This window comes from Microtus pennsylvanicus, chromosome 1, assembly GCF_037038515.1.
Source record: "Microtus pennsylvanicus isolate mMicPen1 chromosome 1, mMicPen1.hap1, whole genome shotgun sequence".
Classification (NCBI taxonomy): Eukaryota; Metazoa; Chordata; class Mammalia; order Rodentia; family Cricetidae; genus Microtus; species Microtus pennsylvanicus.
Window position 1 is genome coordinate 103,140,554 of NC_134579.1, and position 22,977 is coordinate 103,163,530.

General features: G+C 49.4%; 1 protein-coding gene across 9 annotated transcripts in view; it reads left to right on the forward strand.

Annotated features, from left to right (window-relative positions):
- The window catches only part of Gtf2i (general transcription factor IIi), an 81,451-nt gene extending 59,881 nt beyond the window's left edge, over positions 1 to 21,570 (forward strand). For all 9 annotated transcript variants that reach the window (XM_075977555.1, XM_075977480.1, XM_075977498.1 and 6 more), the window contains 18 exons: positions 2,667 to 2,850; positions 3,726 to 3,784; positions 5,172 to 5,243; positions 7,000 to 7,183; positions 10,037 to 10,095; positions 10,637 to 10,711; positions 12,100 to 12,201; positions 12,953 to 13,018; positions 13,267 to 13,450; positions 14,352 to 14,407; positions 14,666 to 14,746; positions 15,639 to 15,722; positions 15,923 to 16,106; positions 17,368 to 17,396; positions 18,590 to 18,631; positions 19,207 to 19,248; positions 19,922 to 19,994; positions 20,553 to 21,570. In XM_075977555.1, the coding sequence (XP_075833670.1) occupies positions 2,667 to 2,850; positions 3,726 to 3,784; positions 5,172 to 5,243; positions 7,000 to 7,183; positions 10,037 to 10,095; positions 10,637 to 10,711; positions 12,100 to 12,201; positions 12,953 to 13,018; positions 13,267 to 13,450; positions 14,352 to 14,407; positions 14,666 to 14,746; positions 15,639 to 15,722; positions 15,923 to 16,106; positions 17,368 to 17,396; positions 18,590 to 18,631; positions 19,207 to 19,248; positions 19,922 to 19,980 (1,562 nt within the window). In that variant the 3' untranslated portion in view covers positions 19,981 to 19,994; positions 20,553 to 21,570. The remainder of the gene's footprint in view (positions 1 to 2,666; positions 2,851 to 3,725; positions 3,785 to 5,171; positions 5,244 to 6,999; positions 7,184 to 10,036; positions 10,096 to 10,636; positions 10,712 to 12,099; positions 12,202 to 12,952; positions 13,019 to 13,266; positions 13,451 to 14,351; positions 14,408 to 14,665; positions 14,747 to 15,638; positions 15,723 to 15,922; positions 16,107 to 17,367; positions 17,397 to 18,589; positions 18,632 to 19,206; positions 19,249 to 19,921; positions 19,995 to 20,552) is intronic.
- The last annotated feature ends 1,407 nt before the right edge of the window (positions 21,571 to 22,977 follow it).

Genomic DNA, 22,977 nt, shown 5'->3' on the forward strand with positions numbered 1-22,977 from the left:
TTTCCACTACTCTCGGGTAGTGACTGGGTGGTAAATACCATCTACTGACAAATCAGAGGTCGAAGCTTCTCAAACATGTCAGTTTCCCTGGCTGTACACTGTAGCATGAATTCTAGTTGGTCTTAATAATAAAAACCCAGAGTCACATATAAGAGTTATTGCTGAAGATGAGAGAAACAGAGTGGCCAGCCACCAGAGAGTTCTTTTACCTCTCCCAATGCTCAGACCGACAGGGCGATCCTTTCCTCATACCGCACTGCCGTCCTGGCTCCTCCAGCCTTATAGTCCTCTCTTCTACCCAGCCATATCACTGCTGTCTCCTCCTCCCTAGTTCTAGGATTAAAGACATGGGATCCCATCCCAAGTATGTGAGCTCTGTTTCTCTTTTAAAGATTCAGTCTAGTGTAGCCCAGGGTGGCCTTGAACTAACAGAGATTCTCTCTTCCTCTGTCTCCCAAATCCTGGGATTAAAGATGTGTGCCACCACTGCCTGGCCTGCACTCTGATCTTCAGGCAAGCTTTATTTGTTATAACATAAACAAAATAGCATTACACTCTGCAATGACTCAGGCCTTAGTAATACCTTCCTTCCCATCTGGGTGTAAATTCCTTCGTGTCCAGCCAGTGCCTTCCTAGACATTTAGCAGCCAAGATCAAGTAATGGCTGTTGTTTATTGTTATGCATGCCACCATTATGTCATGGTGGTTTGTATGTGGGAGAGACATGTGGTTCTGAGTGTCTTGCGCCCTGAAGTATCACTGGTGTTGGCTGTTGTGGGCTTTCCCTAAGAAGTGGCGAAGGAAAGAAGGAAGAGGAAGGGAAAGGAGAAGTGGCCGGTGGGAGATGGCTGGGCTTTGCCAAGCACAGCTGAGGAAACAGACTCAGGCTGGGATGTGGCTCTTTTTAAGGTGCTTGCTTGGTGTGCCTGAGGCCATGGCTTTGAGCCCCAATATTATAATTTTAGAAAACTTTATTTTGTAATTTATTTATTTTTATTTTGTGTGTGTGTGTGTGTGTGTGGTTTGCCTACATGTATGTCTTTGTGAAGGTGTCAGATCTCCTGACACTGGATTACAGGAAGTTATGAGCTGCCATGTGGGTGCTGGAAATTGAACCCAGGTCTTCTGGAAGAGCAACCACTGCTCTCTATTGCTTAGCCATCTCTCCAGCTCCCAATTTTAAAAAAATTTTAAATTTTTAAAGAGAGAAAGTAGATATTAAGAGGGTTGACGATGTGGTTCAGTTGGTGGAATGCTTGCTTAGTGTACCTGAAACCCAGAATTTTATTCCCAGCTATCACCATCCAAAAAGGAACTTTACTGGCTTTGTGGGTGGCATTTTCGGTGGATCTGGATAGGTGGCTGTTGGGAACTGCTGAGAAATTGGCAGCCTCTGGTGTCCTTCCTAAGGTTTCTGTGGCCGTAGGAAACACGACCTCCCTGAAACCCCTTAGGAGTGTGCTCCGCCCTCACCAGTGTCCACTGCTTGTGACTGGTGCCGGCGCGTTCTGTTCACTCCCATGGACTGTGCAGACCACTCGGGAGGGGAGGGGACCCAGCCCATCTTGAAAGCACTGGTTCCTGTCCATGAGTGTGGCTCATTGCAGACTAAGCGAGGTGGGGACTGTCACGATAGGGAGAGCTCACAGACTTGACTTTTGCCCTTTTCTTTCTGTTTTTTTTCTTCTATTGAGACAAAGTCTCACTATGTAGCCTAGGCTGGCCTCAGACTGAGCAATCCCTCTGCCTCTGTGAATGCTGAGATTAAAGGCTTTTGCCGCTACAGCCAGCTTCCACCTTTTGTCTCTCAACTGCTGTCAACTCAAGCATGATTTTATTTCATAAAAAGCCTGTTAAAATTAGGTTTAAATTTTTTCTTATCTAGCAGATAAGACAGGAATGGATCCAAGCTGTCACGGGGTTCTGATCCTCTTGGGCACATTCCCTTTACTGCTGCCGTGGTGATGACCTCACCTGTGATTTTTCTAACACAAGAGCCCTTCTGCTCTGATGTTGCTAATACGAAGGAAGGATTGAGGCAGACTGGGTTGGGGGATAGCTCAGTTGTTACAGTTCTTGCCGCAGAGCTGTGAGGCCCAATGTTTGAGCTCTCGAACCCACTGTCAAGCAAGGTGGACGCGGTGGTGTGTGCCCTTGTGGTCTCCGCGGTGAGGAGGTGCAGACAGGAGGGTACCTGGAGCGTCCTGGCAGCCAGCCTGCATGGAAAGTTTCAGGCTTATCAGTAAGAGAGCAAGCCTCTCTCAGTCGGCAGCCTGAGGAACTACACTGTGTTGACCTCTGTTCTGCACATGTGCACAAAAACTGTGTGGGTGAAGTTTCAGACTAGAGATTAATAGATGGATTTAAAACCCTCCTCCCCCCCCTCTCTCTGTCTGTCTCTCTCTCTGTGTCTCTGTCTCTGTCTCTCTCTCTCTCTCTGTCTCTCTCTCTCTCTCTCTCTCTCTCTCTCTCTCTCTCTCTCTCTCTCTCTCTCTCTGTGGCACTCCATATTCCCCAGCCCAGCCTCCTGAGTGCTAGGATTACAGGCTCACACCCATGGCTGGCTTGTTTTGTGTTTTAGTTGTGGTATTTGAAGCTGGGCACTTGGGGTATTGGCTGTGTGTGACTTCAGCCTGAGTTTCCTGCCTTGCTCTCATCTTCTGCAGCTGAGGCCTTGGGGAGCACGGAAGCCAAGGCTGTACCATACCAAAAATTTGAGGCCCATCCCAATGACCTCTATGTGGAAGGACTTCCAGAAAACATTCCTTTCCGAAGCCCCTCATGGTATGGAATCCCAAGACTGGAAAAAATCATCCAAGTGGGCAATCGAATTAAATTTGTTATCAAAAGGTAAGAAAAAAACTTTCCCCTGCCATTTGAAGATGGATCTTTTCTCCTGAGTGGTCCTTCCTGTGTACACCATAAATGCAGTGTTTCATTTACATGAGCTGATTAAACAGATGTTTCTCTAGTACAGTACTGAGGTGTGTGCCAAATGGGGCCCAAGAGCAGCTGCCTCGTGAGCCTGACCCTTGTGTCAGGACAGTGACGTGAGAGCATCTAGAATGCAGGGAGGGCACACTTCTAGCCTGTCCCTGGGCTATGTGGCCTGGAAGGGATCTTCCAGAGCAGTGATGTCAGTGGAGGCAGGAAGGGGTCAGGTGTGGCTGCACTCCTGGTGTGAGGAGCGGGATGCCACCACAGATGGCTGAGTGGAGGAAGGCGGCACGCAATAGTGTGTGTTTAAAGGTCCTGAGCAGAGTCCACTGTGGTCCTTTGTCCTGGCTGTCATGGGTACAGTGGCTGCGTTCTCAAGGGGGTGAGGTGTGTTAAGGAGCAGGCACAGAAGGCCGGCCTCAATCCCAGGGACGTTTCCCGGGGCTTCTTCTGCCTTGTCATTTGGCAATGTGCTTTGGTGTTTGTCAGGATTGAATGGGGACATGGGACAGCAGTGTCTCAGGTGTCCAGCTCCAGTAGGACAAGAGGTGGCAGGTTGAGTTGGTTTGGAAAAGAAAGTGACTGGCACCTTTATTTCTACAGAGACCCATAATCCTATAGTTTTATGGAATTTGCTTTTTTCATAATAGTCACCAAAATGGTTTGTTTTCCTGCACAAGAGGGCAGAATGGCCCATGCTAAAAATGAACTGACAGTATGTAGCTGAGTGGGAGTCTTGACACTGCTCCAGAATACTCTGACCACTAATGTCGCTAACACTTTGACAGGCCAGAACTCCTGACTCACAGTACAACTGAAGTGACTCAGCCACGGACGAACACACCAGGTATAGTTGCCCAGAACCCACCCACCTGTCTGCCCGTCAACCCGTCCTTCCTTCTTTTCTTCTTTCCTTCCTTTTATCATTTATTTTTGGTTTGTTGAGACAGGGTTTCTCTGTGTAGCCTTGGCTGTTTTGAAACTCACTCTGTAGACCAGGCTGGCCTCACAGAGATCCACCTGTCTCTACCTCCTGAGTGCTGGGATTAAAGGCGTGCGCTACCACCGCCTGGCTTCTTCTTTTTATTTAAATAATTTTTTTTGTTTTGTTTTGTTTTGTTTTTTGAGACAGGGTTTCTCTGTGGTTTTGGAGCCTGTCCCGGAACTAGCTCTTGTAGACCAGGCTGGTCTCAAACTCCCAGAGATCCGCCTGCCTCTGCCTCCCAAGTGCTGGGATTAAAGGCATGCGCTACCACCGCCCGGCCTTATTTAAATAATTTTATTTTTGAAAAAAATGTTTCCATATTGGTGGGAACTAAGCCCAGTGCCTCATGTGTTTAGCAAGAGCTGTACTACTGAATGATGTCCCTAACACTCTTCTTCCTTTTCCCTGTAAGTTGTTCAGAGTATCCTAGAACTCACTTTGTAGCGTAGGGTGGCATTGAACCTGATTCTGAGGTAGCAAGAGCCAAACCATGCCTGAAAAGTTCTCCAACACTCCACCCCTCCCTTGAGCCCTTACATTTCCACACCTGTCTTCTCTGATACTCCCTGTACGCAGTGATATAGGTGTCCACTTGTCTCCAGAGCCTTGGGCCATCGTACCGTGCCAACACTGCACCCTGGCAGCTGGACCACAGTAATCACTTTAGATGTTTCTTATGCTGGGCAGGGGTGGCAAATGCCTTTAATCCCAGCACGCAGGCGGCAGAGGCAGGCGGATCTCTGTGAATTCAAGGCCACACTGGTCTATATAGCAGTCCAGGACAGCCAGGGCTACACAGAGAAACCCTGTCTCGAAAAAGAAAGACAAACAAAACAGTTCCTTAGCTGATGTTTTGATGTTTATAAGCTATTGCAGGACTTTCTTTCTTACCTGTTGGAGACATGTTTACCTCCCCCAGGAATTTCACAGCCGCATCTGTCCCCTGCATCATGTGTGACAGATTAGCCTGTTAGCCGTGCTCACGTGTGTTAGATGCTTTGCTTTTTGCTTGAGAGAGGGACTCCTTCCTCACTCGCCTGAGTGCTCATGTGCTTGTCTGGATGTAAGACCCTCAGAGGTGGGCACTATGTGGTGGGACCTCCCGGCACCTTCTGTGCCAGCCGACAACAGCCCCGTCCCACCTGGAAGAGTCTTCCACAGCGGCAGTCTCCTCTGCCCTTAAGTCAGTGGGATTTGTCTCATACCGTAAGCAGCATTATTGGTGACGTTTGGTTTTGCTTCTCTCCAGTCAAGGAAGATTGGAATGTCAGAATCACCAAGCTTCGCAAGCAGGTGGAAGAGATCTTTAATTTGAAGTTTGGTAAGTGAGATACAGTGGTTACATCTTAAGTTACAGACAGTGGCCGGTTCCAAATGAATTCTAGAAGTTCAGAACGTAATGAATGGAGGTCCCAGAAAGTGGGCCTTAATTTACTTCTGTTGCTCAGCTCACCCCTTAAATCAGAGAGTTATTTCATGTCTCTCTGCTTCTGTCTTCTCCTGTGTCACAGTTGGCAGGGCGCTTTAGAGCCATTGTGCTTCTCACCTGGAGAACACATGACCTTCATCATTTGCTTCAGCTTAGAGTAGCTGCCAGGTTCCTCGGGCTCAGTGCGGGTTTCAGTGGCTTGTCCAGTCAGTCATGGAGAAGGAAGCATGACAGAAAATGCCAGCACGGTCTGCTACACTGCACTGTAACATCTGCTCTGTGCTTCTGGAGGCCTCAGCTTGGGCCTGGCCTCTGTAGGTCGGCTTTCCTGGAAGATTCGGGCCTACAGGACAGCACAGATACATCATCAACCCCATGTTGTGTTCAGTGGCCTTTGCTCACTTCTGTCTTGAACACGGAGACCTTTTGGATTCGTAACCTGGCTGTTATTGAACATTTTTTATTTTGGATTTTTTTTTTTGTTTTTGTTTTTTTTGTTGTTTTTTCAAGACAGGGTTTCTCTGGTTTTGGAGCCTGTCCTGGAACTAGCTCTACTCACAGAGATCCGCCTGCCTCTGCCTCCCAAGTGCTGGGATTAAAGGCGTGCGCCACCACCGCACAGCATAACCTGGCTGTTATTTGCATTGAAAATGTTTAAATGTCTGTTGGCTGGGCTGCACAGGGAAACCTTGTATGTGTGTGTCCCCAAAGAAAGGCGCTGTCTGTCAGCTGGGGAGAAGACTGGATTGTGACGAGCATTGCTGCTGTTCCAGAGCGTCTGGTTTAGGGTGCCAGCACCCCACAGGGCAGCCCACAGCCTGCTCCACTTCCAGTTCCAGGGGACCTGACTCCTGGCCTCCTTGGGTACCAGGCGTGTTTGTGATGCACAAACAGACACATAAAGTAGAATTTATTTTTTGAGAAAATAGTTGTTTTTAAAGTGCTGTTTGTTTTCATGGGTACGGTAGTTCATGCTATAGTCCTGGCTCTTAAGAAGCTGAGGCAGGAGGATAAATATTAGTTTGAGACCAGCCTACACTATATACCAAAAACCTGTGCTAAAAAAACTAAACAAAAATGCTGATTTTAAAAGGTATAAGTGGTCCAGACAGTGTTAGTGCGCCTAGTACTTGGGAGGCAGAAACAGACGGATCTCTGTGAGTTTGAGGCCTGCCTAGTCTACAGAGTGACTTCCAGGACAGCCAGGGTTGCACAGGGAAACTATATCTGGAAAAGCAACAACAACAAAAAAGGTAGAGTTGAATTCATTTTTAAAATTCTTGATATTTTAAATTTTATGTATATGGGTGTTTTGTCTACTGTATGCATGTGTAACTAATGCCTGTGGAATTAAGAAGAAGAAGAAGAAGGCATCGGATGCCTGGAACTGGAGTCATGCATGGTTTGAGCCACTGTGTGGGTGCTGGGGACTGAATCCTAGGTCCTCTACAAGAGCAGAAAGTGTTCTTAATTGCCTAGCTGTCTTTCCAGCACTGACATTTCATTATTGTTGTTGTTGTTGTTATTATTATTATCTTCATCGTCATATTAAGTTACTTCTTAATATTGAGTGTCTGTGGGTTGGATTGCCAGGAAGTTAGCATAGATACAAACCACACTCCTGACTTGGCTTCTCTTTGTCTTTCAGCTCAAGCTCTTGGCCTCACAGAGGCAGTGAAGGTGCCCTATCCTGTATTCGAATCAAATCCAGAGTTTCTGTATGTGGAAGGGCTGCCTGAGGGGATCCCCTTCCGAAGCCCCACCTGGTTTGGGATTCCACGCCTGGAGAGGATTGTCCGTGGGAGCAATAAGATCAAGTTTGTCGTTAAAAAGTAAGCTGCCTTTGCCTCTACAGCCATTTGCCATGATGCTAGCCTTGCTGTGCCTCAGTGAGTCCTTTGTTCTTGGCTAGACCTCCTGGGGTCAGGGGGGAGGCTTCTGCTGCCCTGCAGGTTCAGAACACAGAGCTTTGCTAAACTTGGGATCAAACCCAGGGCCTGAACAATTTGGCAAGCGCTCTGCTGCCAAGGCCCTAGCTTCTCATTGGGGGATTCAAGGAGAGTGTTCTCTTACTGAACTGTACCCAGTCCTCAGGATAGATTTCCAGTCAGTCACCATTCTCCTGTACTTCCGTCAACTAAAGCCCAGGCAACATGCTTGCTCTGCTTTCCCCAGTTCATCGTGACGGAGTTATTTACTTTCCTGCAGAGATTCAGTGGATGACAGAAGTGATCTGGCGTTCATTTGCTATTTTAAAGGAGTTACAGAAGCTGGAGAGGTGGCTGTCTTAGTCACTGTTCTATGTGGCACAGACACTGTGGGTTTAGTTGAGGGTTTGCTTGCAGTCTCAGTCCATTACCGTCATGGTGGGGAGCATGAGGGTAGGCACAGAAGGCGTGACGTGACATGACGCTTGAGAGGTCGCTGAGAACCGCATCCTCATCCACAAGCAGTGGGCCTAGTGTGGGCTTTTAAAGCTCACCCCAATAACACCCTTCTTCCAGCAAAGGCCACTGCTTGGTGACTAAGCCTTCATATACATGGGCCTCTGGGGGCCATTCTTACTCAAACCACCACATTCCACTCTCTGGCCCCTGAAGGGTTACAGCCATGTCATAATGCAAAATACAATTAGTCCAACTACTGAAAGTCCTCATAGGCTTTCCTAGTCCCAACACTATTTGAAATGCCAAGGAGTCTTCTGAGACTCATGGCAGTCTCTTAACCGTAACCTCTTGTAAAATAAAAAAGCAGATCACATACTTCCAACATAAAATGGCACAGTATACACATGGATGGCTGTTCCAAAAAGGAGCATAACGAAAACCAACTGGGCAAGCTCCCAACTCTGCATCTCCATGTCTGGAAGGTCGTCTTTAGATCTCCACTTACTTTCAGCTTTGTTGTCTGCAACACGCTGGTCCCGCTCCCTGTTAGCAGTTTCCCTTGGCAAGTATCACATGACTCTGGCATCTCCAGCATCTTGAGATCTCCAGAGCAATCCTGGCCTCCTCTCTGGCCCTCCATGCACGGACACCCCTGACACATGCCTGACCTCAGCAGCTTTCCTGTAGTAATAGGAGCGGCGGGGCTGTGTCCCCAGCACCCGGCTGCCCACATGGCTAGCTTAAGCTTATGCCCCGAAATAATTACACGGACACTGTATTCTTTTAAACACTGCTTGGCCCTTTAGCTCTAGCCCTTACTGGCTAATTCTGATATCCCGATCAACCCATCTCTAATAATCTGTGAGCACCGGTCTTACCGGGAAGATTCTAGCCTACGTCCATCCTGGATTGGAGCTTCATCGCGTGTGTCTGCCCGGGAACGGGGCATGGCGTCTCTTCTGAGGCATCTGCTCCCAAGAGGAGAGCTGTCGAGTCTGAGCTCACTTCCTCTTCCTCCCAGCATTCTGTTCTGTTTTCTCCACCCACCTGTGTTCTAACCTATGAGGGCCAGCCAAGCAGTTTCTTTATTTTTTTAACCAATGACCTTCCTCCATCACTTTCCCTAGCCATGGAGGGAGATTCCAAAACCTCTTTCTTGTACTCTTGGCTCTAAAGCCAGAACCACGTGACTGAAGCTGCCAGGTTCTGCTTGATGGGGCTGGGCTTGCCCGCTCCTCCAATTACGTTTTTATCATCAGCTTCTGGTTATGGCCTTCGCTGCTTAAGCCTTTCTTTAATTCCTTTTCACCAGTTGGGAGCTTAGCCGCTGGAGTCGTGCCCCAAGACACCGCTCCCTTTCTTCCCTTCAGCACCAGGCTTTTCTTTAAACTTCTCATCTCCTTGAGCCCTGGGCTTTGCTCCATTACATTTCCTGGTACCCCCTTTCTCCTCAAGCTGTACGTTCTGTGGTTCTCGTTGTCCAGCTGGCTCCTTTTCATTAGGGATCTGCATAGAGGGATTGCTAATAAGACACAACCAGTACTAGGATGCTGGAAATCTCTGCTGAGAATTTGTTCAAAACTCTCCAAGGACAGGACAAGAAGCAGCCATATTCTTCCCCCAGACATCCCAAGAACAATCTCTAGGACACTTACCCTCCGAAACCTCTTGAGCTGAGCCCTCACAGTTCACCTTGCTCTCAGTACTGTCTTCCACACTACTAGTGTGACCCGTTAAGCCTTCAGTGGCTTTTCCAGTCTAGAGTTCAGCAAGCGTGGTCAGGCTTCTCACGTCGGTACCCACAGTTTCTGTCTTAGACACCGTGACAACAGCAGTTTTTATAATAGGAGACGTGTGGTTGGGGGCTGGCTTACAGTTGCAGAGGCTTATTCTGTTATCATTGGCAATGGTTGAGAGAGACTGGCCCTGGTATGGGTTTTGAAACCTCAGTGCCCACCCTTCAATGGCATACTTTCACTAACATGATCACACCTACTCCAACAAGTTGTTCTCAAATAGGGCCACTCCTTGGTGATGAAACATTCAAATATATGAGCCTATGGGAGCTGTTCTTTTTCAAACCACCACAGATGGCTCCAGTTAATAGCACTGACTGCCCGAGAACCCACATGGCAGCTCATAACCATCTTATCTCCAGTCCTGGGGATCCAACACCCTCTTCTGACCTCCAAAGGCACTAGACCTGCATGCACAGAAAACACCAATCTATGTGTTTTTATTTTCTAGAAATAGTTCTGGCGTTTGTGCTGTGTGAGTGACGCACTGTGTTCTTTGTAGGCCTGAGCTAGTTGTGTCCTACCTGCCTCCTGGGATGGCCAGCAAGATCAACACGAAAGGTGAGAGCAGCCCCTGGGGCGTCAGCACGTGGCCTTTCTCGCTGCCGCGCCTTTGTCACCTGTTTTCTCGCCTGAGTCACAGTTCGTTGTCACCGTGGGCTTTGGTTTATTTCTTTGCTTTAAGCTGTTTTACTTTGTGAAATTTTTTTAAGATTTATTTATTTATTAAGCATACAATGTACTGCTGGCAAGGAAGGCACCAGGTCTCATTACAGATGGTTGTGAGCCACCATCCGGTTGCTGGGGATTGAACTCGGGACCTCTGGAAGAGCAGCCAGTGCTGCTGAGCCATCTCTCCAGCCCCGTGGATCTCTTTTTCTTTCTTCTGCTTCCTTGCCCTCTCGCTGGAAGTTGATATTTGCATCCTCCTCCATTCGCGTGTCCGCAGCTTCCTGGCACTCGTGGAGGATTACACTCCCGTTTAGTTCTTCAGGTTTCTTTGAAAAGAACATACTGTGTGACTTTAATACTCTGCTTTTATAGAGCACCTCTGTATTTTTTTGTGCAGCTTGCAAAGGTAATATTGCCCTTTGCCTTACAGCACTGCAGTCCCCAAAGCGACCACGAAGCCCTGGGAGCAACTCCAAGGTCCCTGAGATTGAGGTCACTGTGGAAGGTGAGTTGTTCTACTTTTTCTCCTCACTCTTTGCCCTACAGTTTTATGGACTCAGGAACTTCTGTGCAGTTGGAGTTTCACGTCTAAAAAACACCTGATGCTAAATTTATGAATATTGTGTTTTTTTAATGCATGACTGTGTGTGTGTGTGTGTGTCTGTGTGTTTGCATTGTTATAGGACATCTCGGGTGTCGCCTTCAGGAACACTGTCCTTGTGCTTTGAGATAGGTCCCCTTTTTTGTTCTAGACCTAGCTGGGTAGGCTAGACTGGCTGCCCTCGGGTCCTCAGGCATAGTGGTAATGCACTTTAGTGACGCTGACGCCTCCCTTGCTTAACTTACATTGTTTGTAAACTGTGGGTCCTGTGGAGACCTACTTGAGACCCCTCGAGTTGTTTTTCCGTAATGATAAAGTAAGGCAGACCTACCACACTGAGATGTTTCTCATCTTTTTTCCTCTTTGTTTTCCCTATGTTTGATGAAGTGTGTTTATAGGTGGTTTGACTAGCAGTGTGCTTGCTCACAGCAGGTCTGTGTCTTTACGTGTCTTCTTCCAGCCTCTATTGTGCAGGGCTGTCACCTTTGGAAGTCCATTGTCTAAGATGCCTGGCATAGTAACAGTCCTGACCCCGACACTGCTGGGCACATTGTTTCCATTGACACAGAAGGAAACAGTCGCCTGGGGGGCACCTGGTCCTTGGGTCCCCACTTAGTCGTCTTGCGTACTTGCACAGAGTCCATTTTCAAAGAACAGGTGGTTGGTAAATAACAGACCCTGTGTGCCAGCTGTGTGCCAGCTTACCACCCTGATGTGCGGTGACCACAGGGAAGATGGACTTCCTTGCTGGTTTGGTGACTTGTCCCCAGGACTCTGTCCCTTCCTCGTGACCACTCGTAAAGTGCACGATGTTCCTTTTAGTAAAGACTTCCCCCAGAAGCCATGCCAAGCTGTGCTGAGGTGACCCTTCTGTGTGCCCTAAGCCTCTGAGTAGTTATTTAGAAGCAGCTGCAGGACAGGGCGGGACAGAGAAACTACCCCTCTACATGGCCGAGCCCATCAGCGGTAATACTGCATCAGCACGAGTTTTCATTGTCAGGTTCCGGTCCACAAAGGAGATGACACTGCTTTTGGTCTAGTTGCCAGAAATCTCTGTTGAGGCAGAGACACAGGCGGTCCTTTCTTGGCAGGCAGGCAGGCAGGCGTGGGAGCAGAGTGCTGAGCGTGCAGAGCCGTGGCCTGCAGTGTTTTGTTCCCATTTGTGCTGGATCTCAGGAGCCTTTTGACATGTTGCCAGAATCCTAGCATGGATGTGTGTGTGCTGTATTTTCTGTTGCACGCTAGCCAGCAGTGAGCACCCGGTGACTGGTTTGCCTTTGAGTTTTCTCTAGGCCCCAACAACAACAGCCCTCAGACCTCCACCGTTCGAACTCCAACCCAGACCAACGGTTCAAATGTCCCATTCAAGCCTCGAGGGAGAGAGTTTTCCTTTGGTAAATACATCTTTTGTTTTTCCTATTTCAGCATTTCAAATAAAAGATTTAGTGTGCACGTCAGCAGGACAGTGTTTTTCTTGGATGCACCAGTGTGTGTTAGATATTAACATGCAGGAAGAAGTAGGCTGCCTCCCTATGGGACACAGGCAAGTGTGTGCCCCAGGGGTGCCTGAGGATTGTAAGTTGGGTTACTGCATGGAAGCCAGAGCTGGCACGTCGTAGACACTGTGACAGGCCAGGAGAAGTCCTTTGTTCTTCATTTTGGCGTGGTTCAGAGTGTTGGTAACCCAATCTAACCGTTTACTTTAGTTGTATGAGGATTGGCGGAGCAGGCAAGACCGCGTGTTTACAAACCTTTGTGTTTCTCACATAGAGACTTAGATCTTGTATGCATACATGATGTATGGAGTAAAGCTGTCTGCGGAACACAGATGCACTAGTGCACAAGGGAGTGAAGAGCGCATGTGCTCTATAACATGTCCTCTGTCACACAGTGACACAGTGAATGAAGGAACAGCCCGCTGTGTGCTCGCCTGTGCTTTGTAAAGCTGCACAATAAAGAGATGAGGTGAACCAGGGTGCCGGTGCTCCTCTAGTCCCAGCACACGGAGGGCAGGTGAAACAGGGTGCCAGCATGAGTGACACCCTAACTCAAAAAATGAAACTCAGTCAGTGAAAGGATAAGGCATAAATCTCCGTCCTCCCTCGGGAAACCCTGCTCACTGGGGCTGCTGCTCTCCCCTCGCAGAGGCCTGGAACGCCAAGATCACTGACCTGAAGCAGAAGGTGGAAAACTTGTTCAATGAAAAATGCGGTAGGTTTGTTCGGGAAACCCTGATATGAAGTAGTTCTCTAGTAGAACTGGTGTGAATTTGACGTTTAAATGCCTTTGGACCAGCCTCCCATTTTACTGAGTATCAAGAATTCCAAAAGCATTTTCCAAAATAAAATGAATGTGATTTTTCAAATAAATAAGGGTCTGTAGTTGCTGCCGAATGCTGCAAACTGCTTGTCTAAGTCGCTGTACGGAATGAGTATTACAGTTACAGTCGTGTGTTGCAGGGGAAGCCCTTGGCCTTAAACAGGCTGTGAAAGTGCCGTTCGCGCTGTTCGAGTCCTTCCCGGAAGACTTCTATGTAGAAGGCCTACCCGAGGGGGTGCCTTTCCGAAGACCCTCCACATTTGGCATTCCAAGGCTGGAGAAGATACTCCGGAACAAGGCCAAGATAAAGTTCATCATTAAAAAGTGAGGACCTGGGGGCTGGAGAGATGGCTCAGAGGATAAGAGCACTGGCTGCTCTTCCAAAGGTCCTGAGTTCAATTCCCAGCAACCACATGGTGGCTCACAACCATCTGTACTGAGATCTGGCACCCTCCTCTGGCATGTGGGCATACATGGAGGCAGAATGTTGTATACATAATAAATAAATCTTTAAAAAAAAAAGTGAGGACCTGAGGTGGAGAAGACGCCCGGGGGCTGGCCTCACAGTGTGCTATCCTGGATTGAAACTGCTCTCCAAGAGACTAAGTCATTATAGGGATGGAGAGACAAGCCAGTGGTTAAAAGTGCTTGCTGCACAGCTTTGGGGACCTGAATCTAGGTGCCAGCTCCCTCATAGCAAGCAAGGAGGAGCACGTGACCTTAGTGCTGGGGGTTGGGCAGAGGCAGAAGGATCTTTGGGGCTGCTGCCTGGGGTGGGAATGTGAGCTACAGGTTGTAGAGAGATCCTGTCTGAAAGAGTAATAGAGGTCACCTGGGCCCTCCTGGTCTCTGCTCACACAGACTGTGCACCAGCACACGTGTGTACATACAACACAGGCCCTTTTATTTGTGTGGGTGTGGCTTGCCCACTTGCTCTTGGAGCATATACCTAGGCTACAGGCATGGGTGTTTCTTACTTCTGCTCTTGGGTCGCATACTGATCCTCAGAACATGCTCTCCCCTTGGGAAGAAGATGGAAGCCACACTGGCATGTCCAGCGAGAGTCCCGCAGCAGTAGAGGCTGGTATAGTTGACCCTTCTTGGGCCCAGGTTGCTTCCAAGTGCCGCGTGTGGTTGGCAGAGCTGCCGGCTACACGCTGCATCATCTTCCCTGGGTGTCTTGTTCCGGGTTAGCCAGCCTATTCCTTTTTTCTCTTGCTTGTAGACCTGAGATGTTCGAGACGGCCATCAAAGAGAGCACCTCTTCCAAAAGCCCTCCGAGTGAGTGTCGTTTGAGAGCAGTGTGACTTTGGGCAGTCGTTAGTTTCTAGAGCAGTGAACACTGCACATTGTTGCTCTGCAGAAAGTCTGCCATCTTTAGTGCCTTCCTGGAATAAAACCAGCATGCAAGTACCAGCCCTTCTGGGCCAGGCTGTGGCCAGCTCATGACTGACTATGGGCATGTAACTTTGGGTTATTAAAGAAAAATCTGACTACATGTGTTTTGTCTAACCCCTAATCTTTAGTTTTCACTTTCAGGGAAGATAAACTCATCACCCAACGTTAATACTACTGCATCAGGTGTGGAAGACCTTAACATCATTCAGGTGACAATTCCAGGTACGATTTCTGCCTGCCTCATGGACTCTGTCAGACTCCAGAACCTGTTTCCGGGCTGGTTCCTATTCCCAGTGGCAGCTCATGTAGTGCAGCTTCTCTCTGTCAGCCTGGCTGCACAGCACCGGACCTAAATTCAGTCCTGCTCACGACTCCGTGTCTCTACAGTTTTCAGAAAGTCTCTCTGGAGGCTGGGGAGACGGACGGCTCAGTGGGTAAGAGCACTGGCTGCTCCCGAGGGCTCTAGTTTGACTTCCAGCACCTGCACGGTGGCTCACAGCCAGTTATAACTACACTCCCATAGACCTGACACACTTTACTGGCCGACGTGGGCATTGGACAAACACTTGGTGCGCAGGCATATATACAGGCAAAACTCCTATACATATAAAGAAATCTTTTAAAAAATAAAATATTTTTTAGACAGGCAGTACTGGCACACACCTAAATATTTAATCTCTGAGTTCAAGGACAGCTAGAGCTACACAGAGAAATCCTGTCCTGAAAAAACAAAATAAGTAAATAAGATTTCTTTAATGAACAATCTGTGCGAGCCAGCAGGGTTGTTGACTCAACAGGAATGGAGTTGTCTCCTCTTAAGCTGGTGTTAGAACTCTTATGTTTTCCTTTTGTAATTTTATTTTATGCTTATTTCGTTTTGCCTTGGTGATGTCATCATGTGGGAACCCCCCACCCTTTTTCCTTTTTTTTTTTTTTCTTTTGTAATTTATGACAGAATCTCATTATATAGTTCTGTCTGGCCTAGAACTCACAGAGCCTCTGCTTCCTGAATGCTGGGGTTAAAGGTGTGCATTACCACGCCTGGCTTAAAAACCCTTGCTAGAAAACGTAAGTCGGATGCCAGTGTACTCATGGCTTTCCCCTTGTCCTTCAGATGACGACAATGAACGACTGTCCAAAGTTGAAAAGGCCAGGCAGCTTCGTGAGCAGGTCAATGACCTCTTCAGTCGGAAGTTTGGTAAGTTTGTAACAATTGAGGAAGCAATGTTTCCATGAAAGCCTGTGAATAGATTCCCTTCATGTAGTTGTTCAGCAAGTGTTCTGTTCAGGAGTTCTGTGCTGAGAAACCTTAGATGTTAGGTGCCGTGCTTGATGGGTTGCTGCTGGACTTTGTGTGTGATTGCTTTGAAGAGGACTGTGCTGTTTGTCTCGCTGCAGGTGAAGCTATTGGGATGGGCTTCCCTGTGAAGGTTCCCTACAGGAAAATCACCATCAACCCCGGCTGCGTGGTGGTGGACGGCATGCCCCCCGGGGTGTCCTTCAAGGCCCCCAGTTACCTGGAGATCAGCTCCATGAGGAGGATCCTGGACTCTGCTGAGTTTATCAAGTTCACTGTCATTAGGTGAGCACGCCCTGCTTAGTCAGAACGTCTGGAGGCCACCAGGCTGACCTTCCTCAGAGTGCTGTTGTGTGCATTTGGAAGATGAGATGACAGACATGCGTTCAGTTACCGCGGGCTTTCTCTGCCGGAGCTGCCTTCCACTGTCTCGTCAGCGCTGGAACCAGCGTTCTGCTGCACCACACACGCTCAGCTCCTATTGGCTCTTGGTGACTGGTCTGTAGCTCACTGTCACTCAGGCGGCCTCAGACCCTCAGATTCTCTGCCTGAAAGTCCCAGGAGTACAGGTGTGGGCCACCATGCCTGGCTCTGCCAGCTTTTTGGGATAGGACCCTGCAATGCAGCCTGGGCTGAATTTGGCCTTTTCTTATTTATAGCTATACATCACTGTGTCTTCCATTAGACTAACTTTATTCTACAGTGTTTTGTTTTGTGACAGAATCTCAGTGTATGTCCCTGACTTGGAACTTTTTGTGTAGACCAGGCTGACCTCAAACTCAGAGGTCCGCCTGCCTCTGCCTCCCAAGGGCTGGGACTAAAGTTGTGTGCCACCTTGCTCAACAGTTCTCCATTTCCTAAGGTGAGAAGTTGGCAGCCATGGCCTGTTTGTCCTTTCAGATGGGCTTACATCCAGCTGTCGCCATTTTCTGACTGCTTTCTCGTGATGCGTAATGAAACCCCAGAGTATCACAGCCTAGAAAACCTAAGCTGTCTGTCAGTTACCACAGGGAAAGCTGGTGTCGCAGAGCGTGTGGTTCTGACGGTAGACCTGCCATTCACTCGACGCTCTAGCTACTCGGACAGAGGGGTTTTTCTCTTTCCACTGTAGTGGAATATTCGGGGGCTGTTGTGGGTGGGACAGCATCTCCCCATGTACCTCCGGCTGACTTAGAACCCGCTGTGTAGACCAGGATGGCCGTCAACACTCAGATCTGCTTGTTTCTGCCTCCTGTGTGCTGGGAAGAAAGGCCTGTGCCACCATGCCTGTCCTAGTGCAGCATTTGCTAGTAGTGACCTGTGTACTGTCCACGTGTGCTCTAGATAACTAGTCAGACCACACATAGAACATAGCCAACAGTGTAACTAGCGTACATAACTGATGTGTACATTGTATGTGATACATACCAATACAGCTGAGTCATTGTTAGCAGATGGAATAGTGTGTCTCTTTCATAGGGTTATAAAGTAGGGCATAAGTGGCATGAATTAACAAAGTAAGCAAATGTTCTTATGAAATAAGCATACAATTTGTTTTTCTCTTTAGACCATTTCCAGGACTTGTGATTAATAACCGTGAGTATTTCTTGAATTTTTGTTTTGTTTGTTTGGTTTCTCGGGATCTGAGAGTCTGGAGGGTGGGTGCAGTGCAACCCGCAAAATAATGCATTGTATCAGCTATCCCTTAGGACGCCCCTCCATGGGAAATTGGTCGGGTTGCTTGACTCCCCTCATCCTCACGTAGTCAGAACATGGTAACTCGGGGGAGGTGGGTGGAGAGCATGTTTAAAGGGCTCATTGTGAGCAGGCCTTGGCCAGCTCCTGCTGGGCTAACACAGCTCATTTAGCAGTCACAGTGCTAAAGTTCAGCAGGGCCACAGGCCCCAAAAGTGCTGGGCATGGAGGGGGAAACCCTGCGATTCGAGGGCTGGGGAGGCAGAAGCAGGGGGATCAGCCAGAGTTCAACACTGTCTCTGGCTATAGAGAGTTCAAGACCAGCCTGGGCCACATGAGACCCTGTCTCCAAACAGAAAGGGAGGAAGGACCTGTGATGGCCCAGCTAGCAGGACCCACATAAGGTGGAGAGAGAGAACCACCTTCGTAGACTCATCCTCCAGCTTTCATGTTGTGGCGTACATGCTCACACAAACTTCATACACACACAATTTTAAAAGTCCATGATAATTTTTTGTTCTTGAGTGTCCCTTGCAAATTTCAGTTCATCTGTCTTTTTTTTAAGACAGGACTCATGTCACCCTGGCTGACCTGGAGCTCAGCATATGGAACAGGCTGGCCTCGAACCCAAAGAGATACCTGCCTCTGCCTCCTGAGTCCCACATTAAGGGTGTATGCCACCACAGCCACCTCTCCTGTCTTCCAGAGACCGTTTCGCACCCCTGTTCATAGGTTCTCATGATGACGCTCGGCTTTGTTCTTGTCCTCGTACAGGACCCTGTGATTCAGGCGACTCCTGTGAAATGTGTGATTTTGGTGGCATCTACGAGGACTATTAGTGTTCCTTTTTCTGTCCTTTTCCTTTTTCGTGTGTGTGGGGTCCTGAGGTGGTCAGGAGACAACTTGTGGCAGTCACTTCTCCCCTGCCATCTATGGGTCTAGGGGTTGAACTCGGGTTGTCAGGTTTGCAGGCGGCATTTTCTCCTGCAGAGCCGTCCTGCCCGCTCTGCTCCGCTTGTGCAAGGCGCCGATAGGAATAGTCAGGGATGGTTCACATGTCAGGAAGTCGTCTGAACTGTGCCATTCCATTGCAGAGCTGGTTGATCAGAGTGAACCTGAAGGCCCTGGGATGCAAGGTAAGAGGAGCACACCACCAGTCCTGGTGCTCACTGTCCCTGCTCACAGTCACAGTGCACACCTATGCACGCTCAAAGACACACTCGGGTTCTTCCTCTCCAGTAAACTTACGGAAACTTGAGCTGTGGCTCCTACGTGGTAACTGGGCCACAAGCGATATAAACCCCTGATCCCAGGTCATTCGTGATGTCACAGTGCTCGGGATCAGTGGTCTAAAGTGAAACATCAAAGCAAAGAGGCTACTCGGTGAAGTGGGTGCGCATGCATGTGGAGGCTGGGACTGGAGAGACAGCTCAGTGGTTAGGAACACTGGGTTCAATCCCCAGCACCCACATAGCAGATTACAACTTTCTTAACTCCAGCTCCAGGGCCCCTGAAGGCACCAGACGTGCGCACGACAGGCACACATGCAGACAAAATAACCAAATAATTACAGCAAAAAGTCGACAGGCTGTTTCCATCACTGGGGTTTTCTCCTCCTTCCTTTTTTTCTTCCTCTCCTTCTAGGCTCTTTAAATAGTTTAAAGCAAGCTTTGAAAATTGCCCAAATGAGACTTGATGTGTTTCTCTTTAGAGTCCGCTGAGGCGAGCCAGTTGGAAGCTCCAGCAACAGAAGGTAAGAGCTGTGCTGCTCCCTGTAGAGATCTAGAGTGACCTTGGGACCTCAGGACAGCATGGCTGTGGTGTGTTGGTTTTTAATGTCTGTGGGTGTTTAGCTTGCTTACATTTTTGGGGACCATACGCATGCAGTACCTAAGGAAGCCAGAAGCGGGCATCTGACACCCCACACCATAATTAGATGTTAATGAACCTTCCTGAGGCTGCTGAGAATCAAACTCAGGTCCCCAAGTGCTCTTTACTGCCGAACCTTCTGTCTAGTCCCAAGTTATTCTGCATGTTCTGTGGAGACTACAGGCAGGCTCCCTCTTTTTTTCCCATGTGGCTCTGGCTAAATTCTAGATCCCTATAGCCTAGTCAGGGCATGACCAGAAGTACACACAAAGCAATATGGAATCTGTTCCTGGCAGATCAGGTGGTGAGCTGCCTGTGGCTCGGCAGATGAACACTTGGTAAGCTTGTGCCAGGCCCTGGGTTCCTTACAGATTAAACCAGAGGATGGCGGGCAGGTCTCGGTGGGCCAGTGTGGCTCCCGGTACAGACAGGCAGGTCTCAGCAGGCCATTGTGGCTCCTGGTACATGCAGCCAGGTCTCGGCGGGCCGGTGTGGCTCCTGGTACAGGCAGGCAACTTTGCTTCAGTAGTGCAGCTCCTGTTGCCCTTCTCCCTTAGAAATTAAAGACACGGATGGGAGCTCACAGATCAAGCAGGAGCCAGACCCCACGTGGTAGACTGCGTCTCCAGGGTAAGATCATCTCCCCACTGCCCTTGGTCCACACGTACCTGCAGAAGCAGCCATCGCTTCTGCGAAGGCTACCCTCAGGGAACACATGCCCGCTGGGGGCTGCAGGCCGCCGTTTTTCTCACTCAAATGTAGAAGCACGGGCGTGAGGGCACAGGCATAGGCAGGTGTAGCTCTCCCGGGTTCCAGGCAGCCAGGGTACGTGGTGTGGCTGTGTCTTGGGATAGAGGGCTGGGCGGTAATGTAGCTGTACTCCTCCTTAGGAGAAGCAGGTTTTGAAACTGGATGCCAAGTTTCCTCAGTGACAAGCCCAGCCCCATTGTCACTGACCCAGCCACTAATGGGGGTTATCTGTAACCCACAAGTAAGGAGGCTGCATTCTGTCACCCAGCCCCTGCCTGCCTTCTGCCATGTTTCCCAGCTTAGGCTAGCAGATCACGAGCCATCTTTCATACCTGCGTTTGTGTGGTTCTTTTATCAGCGCCTGCAGGGTGTGTGGCAAGAGGTTTGTCTTGCTGCTGCCTTCCAGCTCACCCATTGCCTGCCTGTTTTTCTCTCCAGCTCAGCTTCCGGCGTGAGTGGTGGAGAAGAGCTTTCGGACGCGCCCTGCCAGCTCTGTAATATACTGTATAACAGAAATACCTTCTATACAAACCTTCTTTTCTACTTCTAGATAGAAATGTCTACTTTCTCAGCAGTCCTGTGAATCGAACTGCGCAGCGTGATGAGGTGCGCGTGCCTGGCTGGCTTGGGAATGCACTAGAAGGATTTTGCAGCGGTGCTGGAGAGAGATAGGGAATGGCAGGGACAACTTCTAGATTTTTTTTTTATATATATATATAAATGCGTTGGGCAGAGCCTTGGGCTGCGGTGCATATTCCAGTCAGTGGAGATGTTCCTCCTGGGCATCTTGGCTTCCGCAGCGAAGAAAACCCCTGTGCTAGGCAGTGCTTTAGTTTTTCTATTGAAAATCATTTCCGTGACCTTGCACTTGGCTCCCCTTCTGGCCTGAGGGAGGGCTGCTGTCTCTCCGTCTGACTAGGGCCTTCGCCTGAGCTCCATCATGGTTCCTCTGTTTTGACGTAATTAAAAGCCAGGCTGGCCAGTGAGCAGCCAGTGTCTCCGCATAGAGGATGCTCTCAGAGCCTCTTGCACCCTTACTTTGCGGCAAGTAAATATCTGGGTGTACCCTGAAGAGGCCCGAGGTTAGGTGTGCTTGCTGTAGCAGCTGGATGACTCGGCCTCCCCACCTGGGACCCACAGTGGCCTGGGGGTGCTGTGGGGCGCAGCTCTGAGCCAAGTCAGGCTGGGCTGTGGGGAGAGACGGGCTAGCTCTCTGCACCTCGGAGTTCCCACCCTAAGGCCTGAAAGCGGAGGCTCTCAGACGACACAGCTGTATAAAGTACCAGCTCTCAGAAGGTAGAGGATGCGAAGGCACAGTTGGCAGTAGCGCCACCACGGTGTTCACAATGGGAAATTATATCACACGGTAGCAGAGATAGGCATTTTTATGTGTTCCTTATATTTTACCTCAAATTGTAGATATAGGGTAATAAATAAAATCCATCCATGCCTTTCACATGCAAATTCATTCTTTCTAAATTGTCTTCATGCTTGTCTAGTGGGGGTGTGGGCTGGTGGCGGTAGGAGATGGGAGGACTGGCTGGGGTGTTCCTCTCCGTCCCTCTCGGATTGAACGTTCCTGGTGTTTTTGAAGAAGTCCCTCTTAGTCCCAGAGCTGTGTCCAGCCCCTACACCCTTGCACCTTACCTGTGTTGAAGAAAGAACTCTGAGGGAAAGCTACGCCATGGGGGATCTTCTGAGTCCTGCAGTTAGAAGCCATCTGCTGCCCAGAGCAGGGGAATAAGCAGAAGATGGTGTCCACTCAGGTGCAGCCACCCAAGAGCGTGAGAGGATGACGGTCATACTGACCCCTGCTCCCAGTGGTACCTTAGTGCTCCTTTGTATGCCTCCTCCCCTGGTTGGGTGACTGCAGCAGTATTAGCTCAGTTGTCATGGTAACACGGTGCCCAGGAGCACCAGCCAGGATCCTTCAGACCCTCTTTGGCCTTTAGTGGGCACAGTGGAGCAGCGAGGAAACAGCGGGAGCAGACTGATGTTGTTTTCAGGGGCACACTCCTTTGGCACCCACCCTCTTTCCATCAGACCCCTCCTCTCAGCCTCTGCCACCTCACCAAGGCTGAGGTCATGCCCTCATCCAGTGGGCCTTTGGAGACATTACCCATGTCATAGCACACAACAGAACTGTCCCTGGACCGGCGTGGCTCGTTTACAAGTAGGTGGCATAACAGCTTCCGATTCTAGGGATCCTGGCTGATGAGCACCATAGTGATCAGGGGCGTGGAGACGGCTGTGGTCTCCAGTTCTAGTGGCTGGGGATGTGCTCGTGTAGATGTGTGAAGCCCAAGTTCTGTTCCAGCACCACACACACCAAGTGTGAGGGCGGGGCCACAGAGCCAGGTCTTTCTCTGCTCCATAGTAAGTTCAAGGTCAGTCTGTGCTAGATTCATTTAAATAAAAGGTTTAGTGGTATATAGAGCCCAGGAGGGTTGACCCTCCGGTTGTCCAGCTGCCCTGCTGTCTGGCCGTGTGATCTGACACCTAGTGGGTGGCCCCTCACCTGCCCCACCTACATGTGGTTCCTGTGGTCTGGTTTTGAGGAAGACCAGTGCTGAAAGCTGCGCTGACACAATGCCGATGTGTAAGGTGTTTCCTGCCCCAGAGGGAACAGAAACGAGCCTCGTGTTTATTAGCTTTGCCTTGTGCACCGAGTCCGGTCAGCTCCCCTAGGGATCCAGCGAGGAGACCAGAGGCCCACCTCTGGAAGCGTCAGTGTCTCCAGCTGGGAGATCTGCTACTGTGTACTGCCCCAATTGTTGTGATTAATTTCTCCATTCAAAGGACTTGAGAGAGGCCGGTGGCTACAGCCAAGCATGGTAGAACAGGCTCGTGATCCCCACACTAT